Source organism: Thalassophryne amazonica, chromosome 4 (genome assembly GCF_902500255.1).
Source record: "Thalassophryne amazonica chromosome 4, fThaAma1.1, whole genome shotgun sequence".
Classification (NCBI taxonomy): Eukaryota; Metazoa; Chordata; class Actinopteri; order Batrachoidiformes; family Batrachoididae; genus Thalassophryne; species Thalassophryne amazonica.
In genome coordinates, this window is record NC_047106.1 from 40,184,581 (window position 1) to 40,200,282 (window position 15,702).

A 15,702-nucleotide genomic window follows, 5' to 3' on the forward strand; every position below is an offset into this window, starting at 1 on the left:
AGACAATAACAATATGGTGGAATGTCAATTATACACCAGGCGACGTGTGGGCAGGCTCGACGATAGAAGACGCGTGGCGAGAGAAGAGCCAGATCCCACACAGCTTCCACCACCAACGGAGCTGAAGAACACCGGAGCCGCCAAGCCCTGCGCCCCAGGTGGCCTCTGTCTTCAGCAGTCAGACCCGGTACTGCTGGCAGAGAACAGAGACAGTCCTGATGAGTGTGAGTTCGCACACTCAGTAATCCCACAGTCTGTATACAGTTAGGAGGGAAAACCTCCACCTCCAATCACACACTCGTACAGCTCCTGTGAAACCACTTATCTGGTTGGGGTGTGAGGTGAAGCCGTCGCAGTCCACACCAAACGCCAATACCACAGATAAGGACACCGTCACAGGAAAACGGCTGCAAATGAGAACAGACTATTAGTCACAGTTAAGCTTAGCAGAGAAATTACCTGAATGGTAGCTGATTTCTCGGCGGGGAGGTGGAGTTGCAGTCCGACCTTTATGGTGGTGGTGATGAGTAGTGGATGAGTGACAGCTGGTACGGATGATGAGTGACAGCTGTCACTCCCGGTCGCTCCGACGCCCTCTCGTGCTTGAAGCCCGCACTATAAGCAGGGCGCCATCTTGTGGTGGTGGGCCAGCAGTACCTCCTCTTCAGCGGCCCACACAACAGGACCCCCCCCCCTCAACGGGCGCCTCCTGGCGCCCAACCAGGCTTGTCCGGGTGACGGATGTAGAGGTCGGCCAGGAACGCCGGGTCCAGGATGAAGCTCCTCTTCACCCAGGAGCACTCTTCGGGGCCATAACCCTCCCAGTCCACCAGATACTGGAACCCCCGGCCCTTTCGACGGATGTCCAGGAGCCGGCATACCGTCCACGCGGGCTTCCCGTCAATGATCCGGGCAGGAGGCGGCGCTGGTCCCGGGGCACACAGTGGTGAGGTATGGCAGGGCTTGAGTCTTGACACATGAAAAACGGGGTGTATCCGCAGTGAAGCTGGCAGCTTCAGCTTCACTGCGGCCGGACTGAGGACTTTGAGTATGGGAAATGGTCCGACGTACCTGTCCTTTAGCTTGTGGGATTCCACCTGCAGGGGGATGTCCTTAGTGGATAGCCAGACCTCCTGCCCGGGCTGGTATGCAGGGGCCGGGGAACGCCGGCAGTCTGCATGGGCCTTAGCCCTCGTCCAGGCTCTGAGCAGGGCAGAGCGGGCGGTACGCCACACCCGACGGCACTTCCTCAGATGGGCCTGGACCGAGGGCACCCCGACCTCTCCCTCCACTAGGGGAAACAATGGGGGCTGGTACCCCAAACACACCTCAAACGGGGAGAGGCCAGTGGCAGATGAGACTTGGCTATTATGAGCGTACTCGATCCAGGCCAGATGGTCACTCCAGGCCGTCGGGTGCGCGGAGGTCACGCAGCGGAGGGCCTGCTCCAGTTCCTGGTTCGTCCGCTCTGCCTGCCCATTCGTCTGGGGGTGGTACCCAGATGAGAGACTGACGGTGGCCCCCAGTTCCCTGCAGAAACTCCTCCAGACCTGGGAGGAGAACTGAGGACCACGATCTGAGACAATGTCTGATGGAATCCCATGCAGACGCACGTCGTGGTGGACCAGGAGGTCTGCAGTCTCCTGGGCCGTTGGGAGCTTCGGGAGGGCCACGAAGTGGGCCGTCTTGGAGAACCGGTCCACTATCGTGAGGATGGAAGTCATGCTCTGGGACGGCGGGAGGCCCGTGACAAAGTCAAGGCAGAGGCTGGAGGAGGCCTTGGGCCTTGTGGTGGTCGGCTTTGCCCCTGGCACAGGTGGTGCAGGCCTAGACATACTCCCGGACATCGGCTTCCACAGACGCCCACCAGAAGCGCTGCCGGACCACTGCCACGGTCCTTCGCACCCCTGGATGACAGGAGAGCTTGGAACCGTGACAGAAGTCAAGGACCGCAGCCCTGGCCTCTGGTGGGATGTACAACTTGTCCTTCGGACCTGTCCCCGGGTCCGGGCTCCGTGTCAGGGCCTCCCGGACGGTCTTCTCCACGTCCCAGGTTAGGGTGGCCACGACAGTGGACTCGGGGATGATGGTGTCAGGGGGGTCTGACGGCTCGGTCTTGACCTCCTCTTCATGCACCCGGGACAGGGCGTCAGATCGTTGGTTTTTTGTCCCGGGGCGGTAGGTGATCCGGAAGTCAAAACGCCCGAAGAACAGCGACCAGCGGGCTTGCCTGGGGTTCAGACGCTTCACGGTCCGGATGTACTCCAGGTTCCGATGGTCCGTGAAAACCGTAAATGGTACCAATGCTCCCTCCAACAGGTGTCTCCACTCCTCAAGAGCCTCCTTCACCGCAAGAAGTTCCCAATTGCCGACGTCATAGTTCCGTTCAGCTGGGGTCAACCTGCGGGAAAAGTAGGCACATGGATGGAGAACCTTGTCGGACTCCCCGCTCTGGGATAGCACGGCTCCTATCCCTGAGTCAGAGGCGTCCACTTCAACTACGAACTGGCGCTTGGGATCGGGCTGCACCAGAACCGGTGCAGTCGAGAACCGGCGTTTCCACTCCCTAAACGCGGCTTCACACCGATCCGACCAGGTGAAGGGGACTTTTGTGGAGGTCAGGGCTGTCATGGGGCTAACTACCTGACTGTAGCCCTTGATGAACCCCCGGTAGAAATTTGCAAAACCGAGGAACTGTTGTAGTTTCCTACGGTTCGTTGGTTGGGGCCAATCTCTCACCGCCGCAACCTTGGCCGGATCAGGGGCGACGGAGTTGGAGGAGATTATGAACCCCAGGAAAGACAAAGAAGTGCGGTGAAACTCACACTTCTCGCCCTTCACAAACAGCCGGTTCTCCAACAACCGCTGTAGGACCTGACGTACATGCTTGACATGGGTCTCGGGATCCGGAGAAAAGATGAGTATATCGTCTAGATATACAAAGACAAACCGATGCAGGAAGTCCCGCAAGACGTCATTAACCAATGCTTGGAACGTCGCGGGCGCATTGGTGAGGCCGAACGGCATGACCAGGTACTCAAAGTGACCTAACGGGGTGTTAAATGCCGTCTTCCACTTGTCTCCCTCCCGGATCCGAACCAGGTGATAAGCATTCCTAAGATCCAATTTCGTGAAAATTTGGGCTCCATGCAGGGGCGTGAACACTGAATCCAACAGAGGTAACGGATATCGGTTGCGAACCGTGATCTCGTTCAGCCCTCTGTAATCAATGCATGGACGGAGTCCGCCGTCCTTCTTGCCCACAAAAAAGAAACCAGCACCCATCGGGGAGGTGGAGTTCCGGATCAACCCGGCAGCTAACGAGTCCCGGATGTAGGTCTCCATTGATTCACGTTCCGGACGTGAGAGGTTGCACAGCCTGCTGGACGGGTACTCAGCGCCCGGTATCAAATCAATGGCACAATCGTACGGACGGTGTGGGGGCAGCGTGAGTGCCAGATCCTTGCTGAAGACGTCAGCAAGGTCGTGGTACTCGGCTGGCACCGCCGCCAGATTTGGGGGGGACTAAAACCTCCTCCTTAGCTGTCACACCGGGTGAAACCGAGGATCCTAAACACTCCCGGTGGCAGGTTTCGCTCCACTGAACCACAATCCCAGACGGCCAATCAATCCGGGTATTGTGTTTTAGTACCCATGGAAAACCCAAAATCACTCGGGAGGTTACATAAAACACAATCTCCTCCCTGTGATTCCCAGACACCACCAATGTCACTGGCTGTGTCTGGTGTGTGATTAGTGGAAGAAGGGTGCCATCTAGTGCCCGCACCGATAATGGTGACGGTAAGGCCACTAGAGGGAGCCCAACCTCCTTTGCCCATCTGCTATCCAGCAGATTCCCCTCCGACCCCGTGTCCACCAGTGCTGGGGCGTGAAAGGTTAGATCCCCACTCAGGATCGTGACTGGGATACGTGCAGATCATCGGGGTCTCCCCACGTGGGTGTTGTGACCCACCCTTAGCCCAGTCTCTAAGGACGAGTGCTGCTGTTTTGACCGTTTGGGGCATTCTCTCTGTGTGTGCTTGGTAGAGCTGCAGAGAAAACACTCTCCACGGATCAGCCTCCTTTGTCTCTGATCTGATCGCTTTTTGGCCCTGCTCGTTTCCATAACAATGTCAGCAGGGGGAGCTGTCGTCACGTGGAGAGCCCTGGCAGTGGAGCGTGGGGAAGTCGGCTCCCTTTCGGACCCGGGAGGAAGAGGGACGGCTTGTGCCTGACCACGCCCTTTGTCTCGCTCCCGTTGGTGTTCTGTTAATCGGTTGTCTAACCGCATAACCAGGTCGATAAGCCCATCTAAATCCCGCGGCTCGTCCTTCGCCACCAGGTGCTCCTTAAGGACCAGAGACAGTCCGTTTACAAAGGCGGCGCGGAGCGCAACAGCATTCCAGCCAGCTCGCGCTGCCGCGATGCGGAAGTCAACTGCATACTTCGCTGCACTCCGACGCCCCTGCCGTATCGACAGCAGCACGCTTGAAGCGGTCTCGCCTCTATGAGGGTGGTCGAACACCTGACGGAACTCCCTCACAAACTCAGTGTAAACCGTTAGGAGCCGTGAATTCTGCTCCCAGAGTGCCGTAGCCCAGGCGCGTGCCTCTCCTCGAAGCAAATTTATAACGTAAGCCACCCGGCTAGCGTCTGACGCGTACATGATGGGATGCTGTGAAAAGACGAGCGAGTACTGCATCAAGAAGTCCGCGCACGTCTCCACACAGCCTCCGTACGGCTCCGGAGGGCTTATGTATGCTTCAGGGGAAGGTGGGGGGGTTCGTTGAACGACCAGCGGAATGTCTGTCTCTGGCACACGGCCAGCAGGAGGAGGTGCTGCAGCAGCGCCCTGAGCATGCGCTTCCACCTGGGCGGTGAGAGCCTCCATCCTACGATTGAGAATAATGCTCTGCTCGGTAACTAAGTCCAACAGAGCGGTAAAGGCGGTTAGGATGTGCTGCAGCTCACCCAACATGCCTCCTGCTGGCGCCTGTGCACCTCGCTCTTCCATTGGCTGTTCAAGCGATGGTTGATGCCCCTCGGGATCCATGACGCTGGCTGAGAAATCCTGTTGTGAAAGTGTCGTGACAGGCACCCACAACAGGGGGCGTTAATGAATGGACAATGGATAAGCCAAAAGTAACAATTTAATGTTGTGAATTGCACAACGACGTACAGACAATATGGTGGAATGTCAATTATACACCAGGTTACGTGTGGGCAGGCTCGACGATAGAAGACGCGTGGCGAGAGAAGAGCCAGATCCCACACAGCTTCCACCACCAACGGAGCTGAAGAACACCGGAGCCGCCAAGCCCTGCGCCCCAGGTGGCCGCTGTCTTCAGCAGTCAGACCCGGTACTGCTGGCAGAGAACAGAGACAGTCCTGATGAGTGTGAGTTCGCACACTCAGTAATCCAACAGTCTGTATACAGTTAGGAGGGAAAACCTCCACCTCCAATCACACACTCGTACAGCTCCTGTGAAACCACTTATCTGGTTTGGGGTGTGAGGCGAAGCCATCGCAGTCCACACCAAACACCAATACCACAGATAAGGACACCGTCACAGGAAAACGGCTGCAAATGAGATCAGACTATTAGTCACAGTTAAGCTTAGCAGAGAAATTACCTGAATGGTAGCTGATTTCTCGGCGGGGAGGTGGAGTTGCAGTCCGGCCTTTATGGTGGTGGTGATGAGTAGTGGATGAGTGACAGCTGGTACGGATGATGAGTGACAGCTGTCACTCCCGGTCGCTCCGACGCCCTCTCGTGCTTGAAGCCCGCACTTCAAGCAGGGCGCCATCTTGTGGTGGTGGGCCAGCAGTACCTCCTCTTCAGCGGCCCACACAACAAAACATTTTCATTCCATCAATGTTCAAATCATAGGTTATGTGCAAATGTGCATCAGGCACCTGGCACGGCGAACCACGGGGGGCTGCTTGTGTTAAAATAGTTTATGAGTAATTGTTCCGAACGAAAACCAGTGCGGACACATTGGGTATGTGCGCATTCAAATATGTTTTTATTATTATTAATGTCTTTTTTTATTTTTGCTCGATGATGAGCTGCAAAGCTTCTTAACAGGCTTCCTGTGTTCCGTATTTTGTCAATAAATGCGTGTGTAAATTATGAATGTCACACTTTCAGCAGAGGTGCACCTCACCTTTTTAATGTCAGTGTGCACGCTGTTCTGCATGTCAACCTCACACACTCACGCTCCGTAGCTCCCATGAACATTTTTCCAGTTTCATGATTAATCCGTTTAACAGCGTACCGAATAAACTCTCCCTGCGTGTCTCCGCGTAATTTCCAGTCATCTATAGTATAATTTATTTTCTGTGTTTATGTTGTCTGATGTCACATCGTGGGAAATCCCTGGTCCAAGGGCCTATTTAAATGTAATTGCATATTTACATAAGGTGTGGCCAGGGAGGAGTTTGGTTCCACGCTCAATTTCACGTTCAGTGGGATGTACAAACGGAACGTGTATGAATTCATGTCTATGCACACTTTCAAACATCTGAATATACTTGTGCTTACGCCAGATTCAGGGTTTTGGCGTACGCCAGCTTTTAGTCGAAAGTCCACGCAAGTCTTTGTACATGAGGCCCCTGATCTCTGCGTGACAATATCTGTATTATCGGTGTTCCAGAGGACGACCTCAAACATCAACGGCTAATGTTTTGAAACTGCTGACAGAAGCTTTTGCTCTCGTGAATAAGGCACTGCTGGACAGAATCCACTGGGGTCCCATGCCTAAACCCAGATCAGAACCACACTGCCAAGATGTCACAAGCACTTTTAACGAGGTTCGTCATATGCTATACGTGACATCAAAGGGGTCTGGTTCTTCACCCAGCATGGCTTCACAACACCCACGAAGGGGTTCAATGTGACTTTACTTCATCAGAGGAGGCCAAAACATTCATTAAGTTGATAACCAAATAAAGACAGGACTCTGGGACGGTTGTTATTGATGTTCTTCTTGCATGTAATTCATATGTTCTGGTGATGTATTAACATTTCATACATAAGATGTTCTGTTAATTGTATTGTCTAATGTGTTTACCTTTCCTGGTACCGGATTGCTGATTAACACTGTTGCCTCACAGCAAGAAGGTCATGGGATCACTTCCCAGCTATGGCCTTTATGTGTGGAGTTTGCATGTACTCCCTGTGTTTGTGTGTGTTTCCTCCACATCCAAAGACACACAGATTAAGTGACTTGGAAACTTTAAACTGCCTGTAGGTGTGCATGTGTGAATGTGTTTGTCTGTTTATATGTAGCCCTGTGACAGAATGGCGTCCTGTCCAGGGTGTACTCTGTGTTGTGAAAGTGACGTGACACGGACCCACAACAGGGGGCGTTAATGAACGGACAATGGATAAGCCAAAAGTAACAATTTAATGTTGTGAATCGCACAACGACGTACAGACAATAACAATATGGTGGACTGTCAATCATACACCAGGTGACGTGTGGGCAGGCTCGACGATAGAAGACGCCTGGCGAGAGAAGAGCTGGATCCCCACACAGCTTCCACCACCAACGGAGCTGAAGAACACCGGAGCCGCCAAGCCCTGCGCCCCAGGTGGCCGCTGTCTTCAGCAGTCAGACCTGGTACTGCTGGCAGAAAACAGAGACAGTCCTGATGAGTGTGAGTTCGCACACTCAGTAATCCCACAGTCAGTGTTCAGTAAAGGAGGGAGAACCTCCACCTCCAATCACACACTCGTGCAGCTCCTGTTTAAACCACTTATCTGGTTTGGGGTGTGAGGCGAAGCCGTCGCTGTCACACCAAACGCCAATCCCACAGATAAGGCAGAACACCACAGGATAACGGCTGCAAAAGAAGTTCAGATTATCACTCAATGGTTTGAGTCAACAGAGAAATTACCTGAATGGTAGCTGATTTCTCGGCGGGAGGTGGAGTTGCAGTCCGGCATTTATGGTAGTGGTGATAAGTAGTGGATGAGTGACAGCTGGTACGGATGATGAGTGACAGCTGTCACTCCTGGTTGCTCCGACGCCCTCTCGTGCTTGAAGCCCGCACTTCAAGCAGGGCGCCATCTTGTGGTGGTGGGCCAGCAGTACCTCCTCTTCAGCGGCCCACACAACACTCTGTCCTGTGACTGCGAGGATAGGCTCCAGCCCCCCGTGACCCTTAACTGGAATAAGCAAGTATCAAAAATTGATGGATATACATACTTTTTTTGTATGAAGACTTTCAGCAGAATATCATTTTTTACGTCTGTTTTGATTTAAAGTTGTCTTTTATTAGTGCTACGTATTCATGATGACTGTCATTAGTCGGGTAGTTTTATACTATCCTGCATAGGTGGGACAAAGTCACTGTCAAGTCATTCTCAAGTCATGAATCGGCAACTCTCAAGTCTCAAGTCATGTCTCAAGTCAACTTGCAAACAATTGGTGGTCATTATGACTTGAGACTTGCAGATTCATGACCTGAGAATGACTTGCTGGTGACTTCATCCTACCTCTGCTATCCTGTGTTTACTCCTACTGCCAGTATTTATCGCATTGTAGTTATCAAGAGTGCCTTATATACTTAATGTCATTCAGTTCCACTCTGCAGGTTTCACCTGTTAGTTGTAGGTTTAGCTACTTAACTGTAAGCATCACCCTGAAGATCACTCCTATTGGAGTTGGCACTGCTGTTCCATCGTTTGGGGATGGATACAATGTGCAAGTTAGCGGGGATGGGGTTGTTATGTCTCTGTATCTATTCAGTTTCTTCTCTTTTTGGGAAGGAGGGGGGATTTCTTCATTTATTTATTTACTTTCTTCATGTGCACATATCAACACTTCTACCTTCAAAAAGTCGATCGATGATCTCAAAGCCAGCACGCAGGTCAGACATAGAAAATTCATAGAATTTAGTCCAACCCTGAATAAAGAGAGAGGAATAAGGTAAGCACAGGTATAGGTAATCACTAAACTCCAGAGTGCATTGGTTTTCAAGAGTGTGAAATAAAATTGCATATACCATATTTACTGGAGTATAAGTGTTGTGTTTTGTTCTTTTCTTTTTTGTTGTTGTTGTTTTCTTTACCAATATGAGAGGTCCTGTTATTTGTACTCTGGTGTGACTGATATATGGATAAAATCAGGCACTATTAATAATTGTTATAGTAGCAATTTATACAGGGCTTTCCCAGGAATCAAAGCACTAAACAAACTACAATAATGAAAGAATAAATGGCAATAATAAAAAAATACACAAGAATTCACAAAAATCCCACATGAAAGAGCTGGAAACACAAAAACGGTGCAACTTATACATGTTTTTTCCTCTTCAAGAGGCATTTTTGACATGTGCGACATACTCTGATGCATCTTATACTCCCAAAGCAGTATGCAGTAGTACTGGAAAAATTGGCTGACATCCAAGCAATCAACTGGGACAACAAAAAAACCCTGTATTTTTTATCTCACATATTCAAAGAAACATACTTATAGCTCCAGATGTTACAACCTGTGTGGGGAGAACTGCCTTTTGTGTTCCAAACTGAGCATGTTACTCTAATTATAATTATAGTGTCCATTGAAATGGACTGTTGTTGCACTGACTGCTTGCAGTGAATAATTATGAGGAAGCAGATTTTTCATTTGAAAGAGGTCTGCTAGAATTAATCAGACACCAAAACGGTTAGCAAACACTAATTAACCTGCAGGACTGCCTAAAGGCTCCATGTATGAAAAAAAATCTGATTCAAATGATCATGTACCATGATTAATGGTCTACAGGAACTGGCATAAATACCCAACCCAGAAGTTCAAGGAATTACCAAGCATGTGTCCTTCGTTATCTCATTATGGAAGTGAAACATGAGCAAGATCTCCAACACAGATGTACTCCATCAATCCAAGTCCACAACCATCTGTACTATGCTTACGGAAACACGCCTATGGTAGCTGGGACATGTAAAACTGGCCGTATCCCCAAGAACATTCTGTACGGGCCACTTGAAAGTGGAAAGTGGTAAAGAGGCCGTCCAATCTTCCGTTACACAGAAACCTGGGTAAAGGAAGTCGGGTACGCCGATACTGATTTGGAGACCTGGTAAGAGGCATCCACAAACTTCTTACATTAGAGGCAACTTGTTAAGAAGGGCGTGAAGCAAGCTGAGGCAGACTGGTGTGAGCAAATGGCCCGAAAACGTCAGAAAGGGAAGGCATCATCAAGCAACGTCAACAAGCCTTCAGATTTTACCTGTAGTGGCAGATCCAGGGATTGCCATTCATGGATTGGTCTTTGCAGTCATAGGAGAAGATGTCTGAGTTCAACAGAGTACAACCCCTAGTCTAAGTATTGGTACAATTGATCAAATATGACCACTCGTGTCGTAAAGCATGAGTGTATGTATTAAGGTGTATGTGATTTACCTGTGGTATGTAATTACGCCTCTCCTGGCATACCGCATGGAACCACGCCAGACAGAACAGAGACTGAGCTCTGGCCAGGATGCCTTCTATAGAGAACAATCATTATTACAACCAGAATGTCTAAAGACATCACTGGTGAGCAGTGTGTTTTGGAAAGGTATCACAAGCATTACTGAGCAAAGGTTTTAGGAACCTCAGGATTTTTGATAATCATGTAATATGTAATGTGTGTGTGCATGGGAGGGTCAAAGAGGATCAACATATAATCAAAAGTCCAAATACACACACTCTCACAAAAATCAAATGTTATTTTTTAATGTTTTCCTTGAAGAAATTCTCCAGCAAAGTAAAATGAGTCAACCTTTACTGATCTGTTCTGGAGTCCAGGATTCATAAGTTCTAAACAGGTTCTTCTTCAATCCAGGAGGAGCCTGGAGATTAAAGTAGAAAATTAGAACAGACAAGAAAGATAAAATAGGACAGAGGGGAAACTTAAAACCAGACACCAGAATATAGAAAGAAAAAAACAGATGGAAAGACGATGGACGAGGGTGAATAAAAATTAAGGGGAACCAGATTGATGGCATAAAATCTAATAGACTAAGAAGAAGGACAGTATTATGTTTGTACCTCATACGTGATCTTGAGGCTGGACTGCAGCAGTATTGGAGGAAATCTCGGATGAACTTCTGCTGTCAGCCAGAGACGAAAACTTGCTTTGGGTTTCAGTACATTCAACTCCTGTACAAAAAGGACAGTATAGACTGCAGAAATGACTTAACGTTGATGCAACTTCCAACTACCACAAAGGTGAATGAATGAATGGGCATTTTAGTTTAAAAAAATTTCTAAACATGTACAGAAATTAAATCTAGAAGTTTCTATACCAGACATGTACACAAAATGCAGGTCACATAAGCACAGATACGAACACCTGCTATTGTGCAAACCTTCTCCAGGAGGGGCAGCCATGCAGTGACAAGGTGGAGGTTTTTCAGGCAAAGCCAGTCTCCATTTCTGGAGCATTCTCGGAGTGTTGCTAAGGCCACATCAGCCTGTCCCTGACCCATGGAGATCTACGTAGACACATACACAGAGGGAGAAAAGATGAGAAATACGCAGCGAGATGGAAAATTTGATTCAACATTGTAATCTGTATGAGGTTTGGTGACATATTTTCTGATTCAGTAACGTAATTCAATTCTCTCCACAGTTGAATTTCCAAAGTGAAAAGCTTAAAGCAAAGTTCTGTACAAACTGGGCTGAAACTAAGTTCTTGCTTCCTTCTGTTTTGGGTCACCACAATAGATCTGCATGCTGTGTTGGAACACATTTTAAGATGGGTGCTCTTCTTGATGCAAGATGTACCAGGACAACCAGTGGCATTGAACAAGGACCTTCTTGTTGGGAGTCAAGCACATTAACACCTTGCACGACTGTTATAACCTACTCTGACTTCACAAAGAACTCGTGCTATTAAGGGGGTCATTCCAACCATGACAGTGAAATTTTCAAAATAGAAGATTTTAATTCAGTAGGTTACATAATGAAGTTCAATGTAGAAATAGACAAATTACAAAAATATTATATTTAATACTTTTTCCCGCCATCATATACAGTTGTGCTCAAAAGTTTACAGACCCTGGCAATTTTGTTTAGTTTCATTTTTCAGAGAATATGAATGATAACAGAAAAAACTTTTTTTTTCCAGTGGGGGCCCAAGGGGGCAAAGCCCCCTGAAGCTCACAGGTTTTGAGCATTTTAGAGGCATTTCAGGGGCCACTGAGGTTGTCTAGTTGGAACATATTTAGATAGTGATTCTCAAGTTACCAGAACTACAAAAATGTATGCCACTGTTACAGCAAGGTTTCAAATGTGCAACATTACAGATGCAAATTCAGCCCATGACAGTGCTTTGATAAACCATGTTTGCTGCGCAAACCTGAAAGATCTGAATGTTCTTCAATCATGAGCACTTGGGTGGACACACCCTAAAGTACATATTAAAAAAGACAAAGGTGTCAAACTCACAATACGCATTATTTTGCGCATGTGAAAGAAGTAATCCTCAGTTGGTGCCATTAGTAGTTCAGAATATACATAAATTTGCTGGTGCTATGGAGTTTGCATGTTTTTTGTTTTATTATTATTAAATCAGGCCCTTGTTGCTTAATACCATGTTTTGCTATTGATTCTGTAATAAAAAAACTTTGCTTTACTGGTCTGCATGATTTTTGCGATGAAAACTCAGGCATCATGCTTTTTTAGAGCCTATTAAATGGTGATCTCTTATTAAAAAGAAGAGTTCAAAGCAGAGTGAATCTCAGTTAGTTTGAGCCTTCTTTTGAAAAGAGAATACAGTCCAGTAGGCTCAGAAAAAAGCACCAAATGCTTCATGAGGCCCTCAAAACATTTGCTACGCTGACCATTTATTCATTACCTCGTGATAGTTGTCCCTGCCTATGAGCTCCACAGCTAATTCAAGAAGCTCTTGGGAGGGGTCTGCACCCGGAGAGATGATGATTAATATGGGCTCAGATTCCAATGTCTCGCTGCAGAGACGTTGCAGATTCAGAGGTGGGGGAGAGAGCTGCTTCATACCTACAAAGGAGAATAGAGACACCATGAACAATGAGTTTCAATAATGTCAATCATATGTACATAAATAATTTCAGTCAGGATTGTACAGGGTGTATTTAAATCTTGGCTCAAAAGTTGTCAAACATGTGATTCATTGCCTCTGTATTTTAAACTTGACAGGAGTCTTGGTACACTGATTAGTGTCAATCTATAAGTCTCATTTTCAAAACTGAACGGGCATATTTTGTCTGTTTTCTGAAGAAAAAGCAACCACACAGCCAAGCATTTGTGTTTGTGATGTTATCAAAAAGTCATAATAGAGATGGTACCTTAATTCACAAAACAAGCACTTTATGTGTTCTGGGATGCATTGGCAGAGTATCAGTCTCATAATCTGAAGGTTTTAAATTCAAATCTCACATGATGTCTACTTTGAAAAGCAGAAACACAGCCCCACACTTCAATTGTGGATGAAGAAAATGATGTATGTGTTCTTCAAATAACCTGCACAGCCATGCTTTGTTCTAAACAACAACCATTCACTATTTCAACACTGCTTTTGTGTTGTCCTCGTTGGCACAGAAGGCAGTGCCTCAGCCACATAATATGAGGGTTATGAGCTAAAATCTCACACGAGGCGGGAGTTTTAATGGACACGCCGAATGTGTAAACATGATGTACATTGCTCTAAAACCCATTATTTTCAATGCCACGCTGCAGTGCAATTCACAAAACCGAGTTTGCGTGATGCTCCATCGAGAGTTCGCACCGCTGCTTGATGTCAAACTCACCACGGCCAGAGTTCAACTCAATCCCACTTTCACCGGTGCACTTTCACCGCTGTAGCTTGACATGCCCAATAGACACGAGGCATCGGGCCAAAACACGGAAGACAACAGAGTGCAGAAATGTGTCAGAGGAACATCAGAACTGCTGTGCAGTAGATTTCTAAAGAAAATCCTGACAATTATTTCATTTTTTTAACTGCAAATTTCTTATTACTGTACATTTTGAAGTTACAAAACATTTGTTAAATTAGAAAAACTTGTAATTAATATATTTTGAAGTAAAAAAAAAAAATTCTTTGATGTTCATCTGTAAATTAATACCATAAGTTAGTTGTTTCAGATGAGACGATTTCTTGATTAACATTATAAGGAACCTTGGGCATTTAATTTTAGACAAATAAAATAGCATGGAAAGTAATTGTACATTTTTAAGTCTGGTAGATTCATTCATTCATATCTACATTTCAACCAGGAAAAAAAACCCATCACAAACAAATAATAAATATTTATTATAAACACAAAAGGAGATGATTTTGTTATGTGTCGGACGCAGTCGGAGTACCGACCAGCGTTTGAAGTACGACCCAGCATAAAGGAAACAGAGCACGGTTCAAAGGATAACAGAATTTAAGAACAGTGAGTGCTTATTAATAACAAGTGCGCGGTCTGGCGAGGTGGAAGAACGGTGCGCTCCCAGCAGCACAAACGGTCCGGAGCCAGAACAGTTCGGACCCAAGGGCCCCGCCGACACCCCCCAGGTGGCCGCAACCAACCGAGTCTGTGAAAGAAGAAACCATCATGTGAGTCCACCACTCCACACACAGAGAGACCACTCAAAGGTGTACATAAACAACAAACACTTCCTGGCTTAATCACCAATCAGCTTCCCACCCTGCAGGCATGGAACACCCAGTTCAATTCTCCACTGCAGTGGAAGCTGATTAAATGACTAACATAACAGCTCAATATAATAAGGTGTGAGGGACACCACATTTACTGACTGTACTCATGTTAGTCACAAAACCTAAAATACCTCAGGAAGTGTGCTGACGAGCGTGAGACCTCACCCCCTCCTCTTTCACAGACCATGGCATCAAACCTGGTACGGTCTCTGCGTCCATAATGATGAGATGGTTCTCCAAACGTCAATCTCACCCGTCTGGTCACAAGGTCGAGTCTCTGGCAAATACACACTGTGTACTCCTGACTTAAATGCAACCATGCACCAATCCATAAAGATGCACCACAGCTGTGAGTCCTGATGAGCTGCACATGACCAGCCTCAGGTGATCAGGGTGAGGTCCTAATAACTCAGCCACACAGCCACTCAGTCCTGAACGCATGCCACCTGGAAGGAAAAACAAAAGACAGAAAACAGAAGACAAACAAAAGCCAGCCAGGCACGCCAGGCACCCCAGCCACAACAGCACCCCACCCTCACGGGAAGCCTCCCGGCGACCACACAAACCTGGCCCAGGAAAAACACCCCCCTCCAGGGACCATGGCTGGAAACAGTATCTGCATTCATCTTCCAACTGAATCTTCATTTAACAGAACTGTTGACGTCTTCACCTCTGACTGCATCTTTGCCTTTGTTTCTGTCATTCAATTTGCACAGGTGTGGCCAGGAGTTCTTGAACCTGTGCGGTCAGCCTTTGTCCGACCATGTTTAAAGTCTGTTTAGTCATAAAACAAAAAAGACAAACACAAACAACCAAATCACCCCCCCCCTCCCCAGAGGACCGTCCCATCAAACCCCGGGAAGAGGAGAAAAGAAAAACACAACCCAAACTTAAGCTTGCAAACAAAAAACGCTAACACCCCCCCCCCCCGGACGACATGTAGGGACCAACACCCCCCAGAGGACATCCCGCCAGCTCCAGGAGTAATAACCACAGCCGAGGTCCCTCTGGGATCCAAAG

General features: G+C 47.8%; 1 protein-coding gene across 1 annotated transcript in view; it reads right to left on the reverse strand.

The window, feature by feature from the left end:
* The window catches only part of LOC117508088 (cytoplasmic dynein 2 heavy chain 1), a 370,951-nt gene that overhangs the window by 40,553 nt on the left and 314,696 nt on the right, over nt 1–15,702 (reverse strand). Inside the window, exons 82-87 of the mRNA XM_034167743.1 lie at nt 12,853–13,013; nt 11,363–11,488; nt 11,043–11,153; nt 10,774–10,843; nt 10,413–10,498; nt 8,838–8,913 (exon numbers count right to left, since the gene is read on the reverse strand). Of these exons, the coding sequence (XP_034023634.1) occupies nt 8,838–8,913; nt 10,413–10,498; nt 10,774–10,843; nt 11,043–11,153; nt 11,363–11,488; nt 12,853–13,013 (630 nt within the window). The remainder of the gene's footprint in view (nt 1–8,837; nt 8,914–10,412; nt 10,499–10,773; nt 10,844–11,042; nt 11,154–11,362; nt 11,489–12,852; nt 13,014–15,702) is intronic.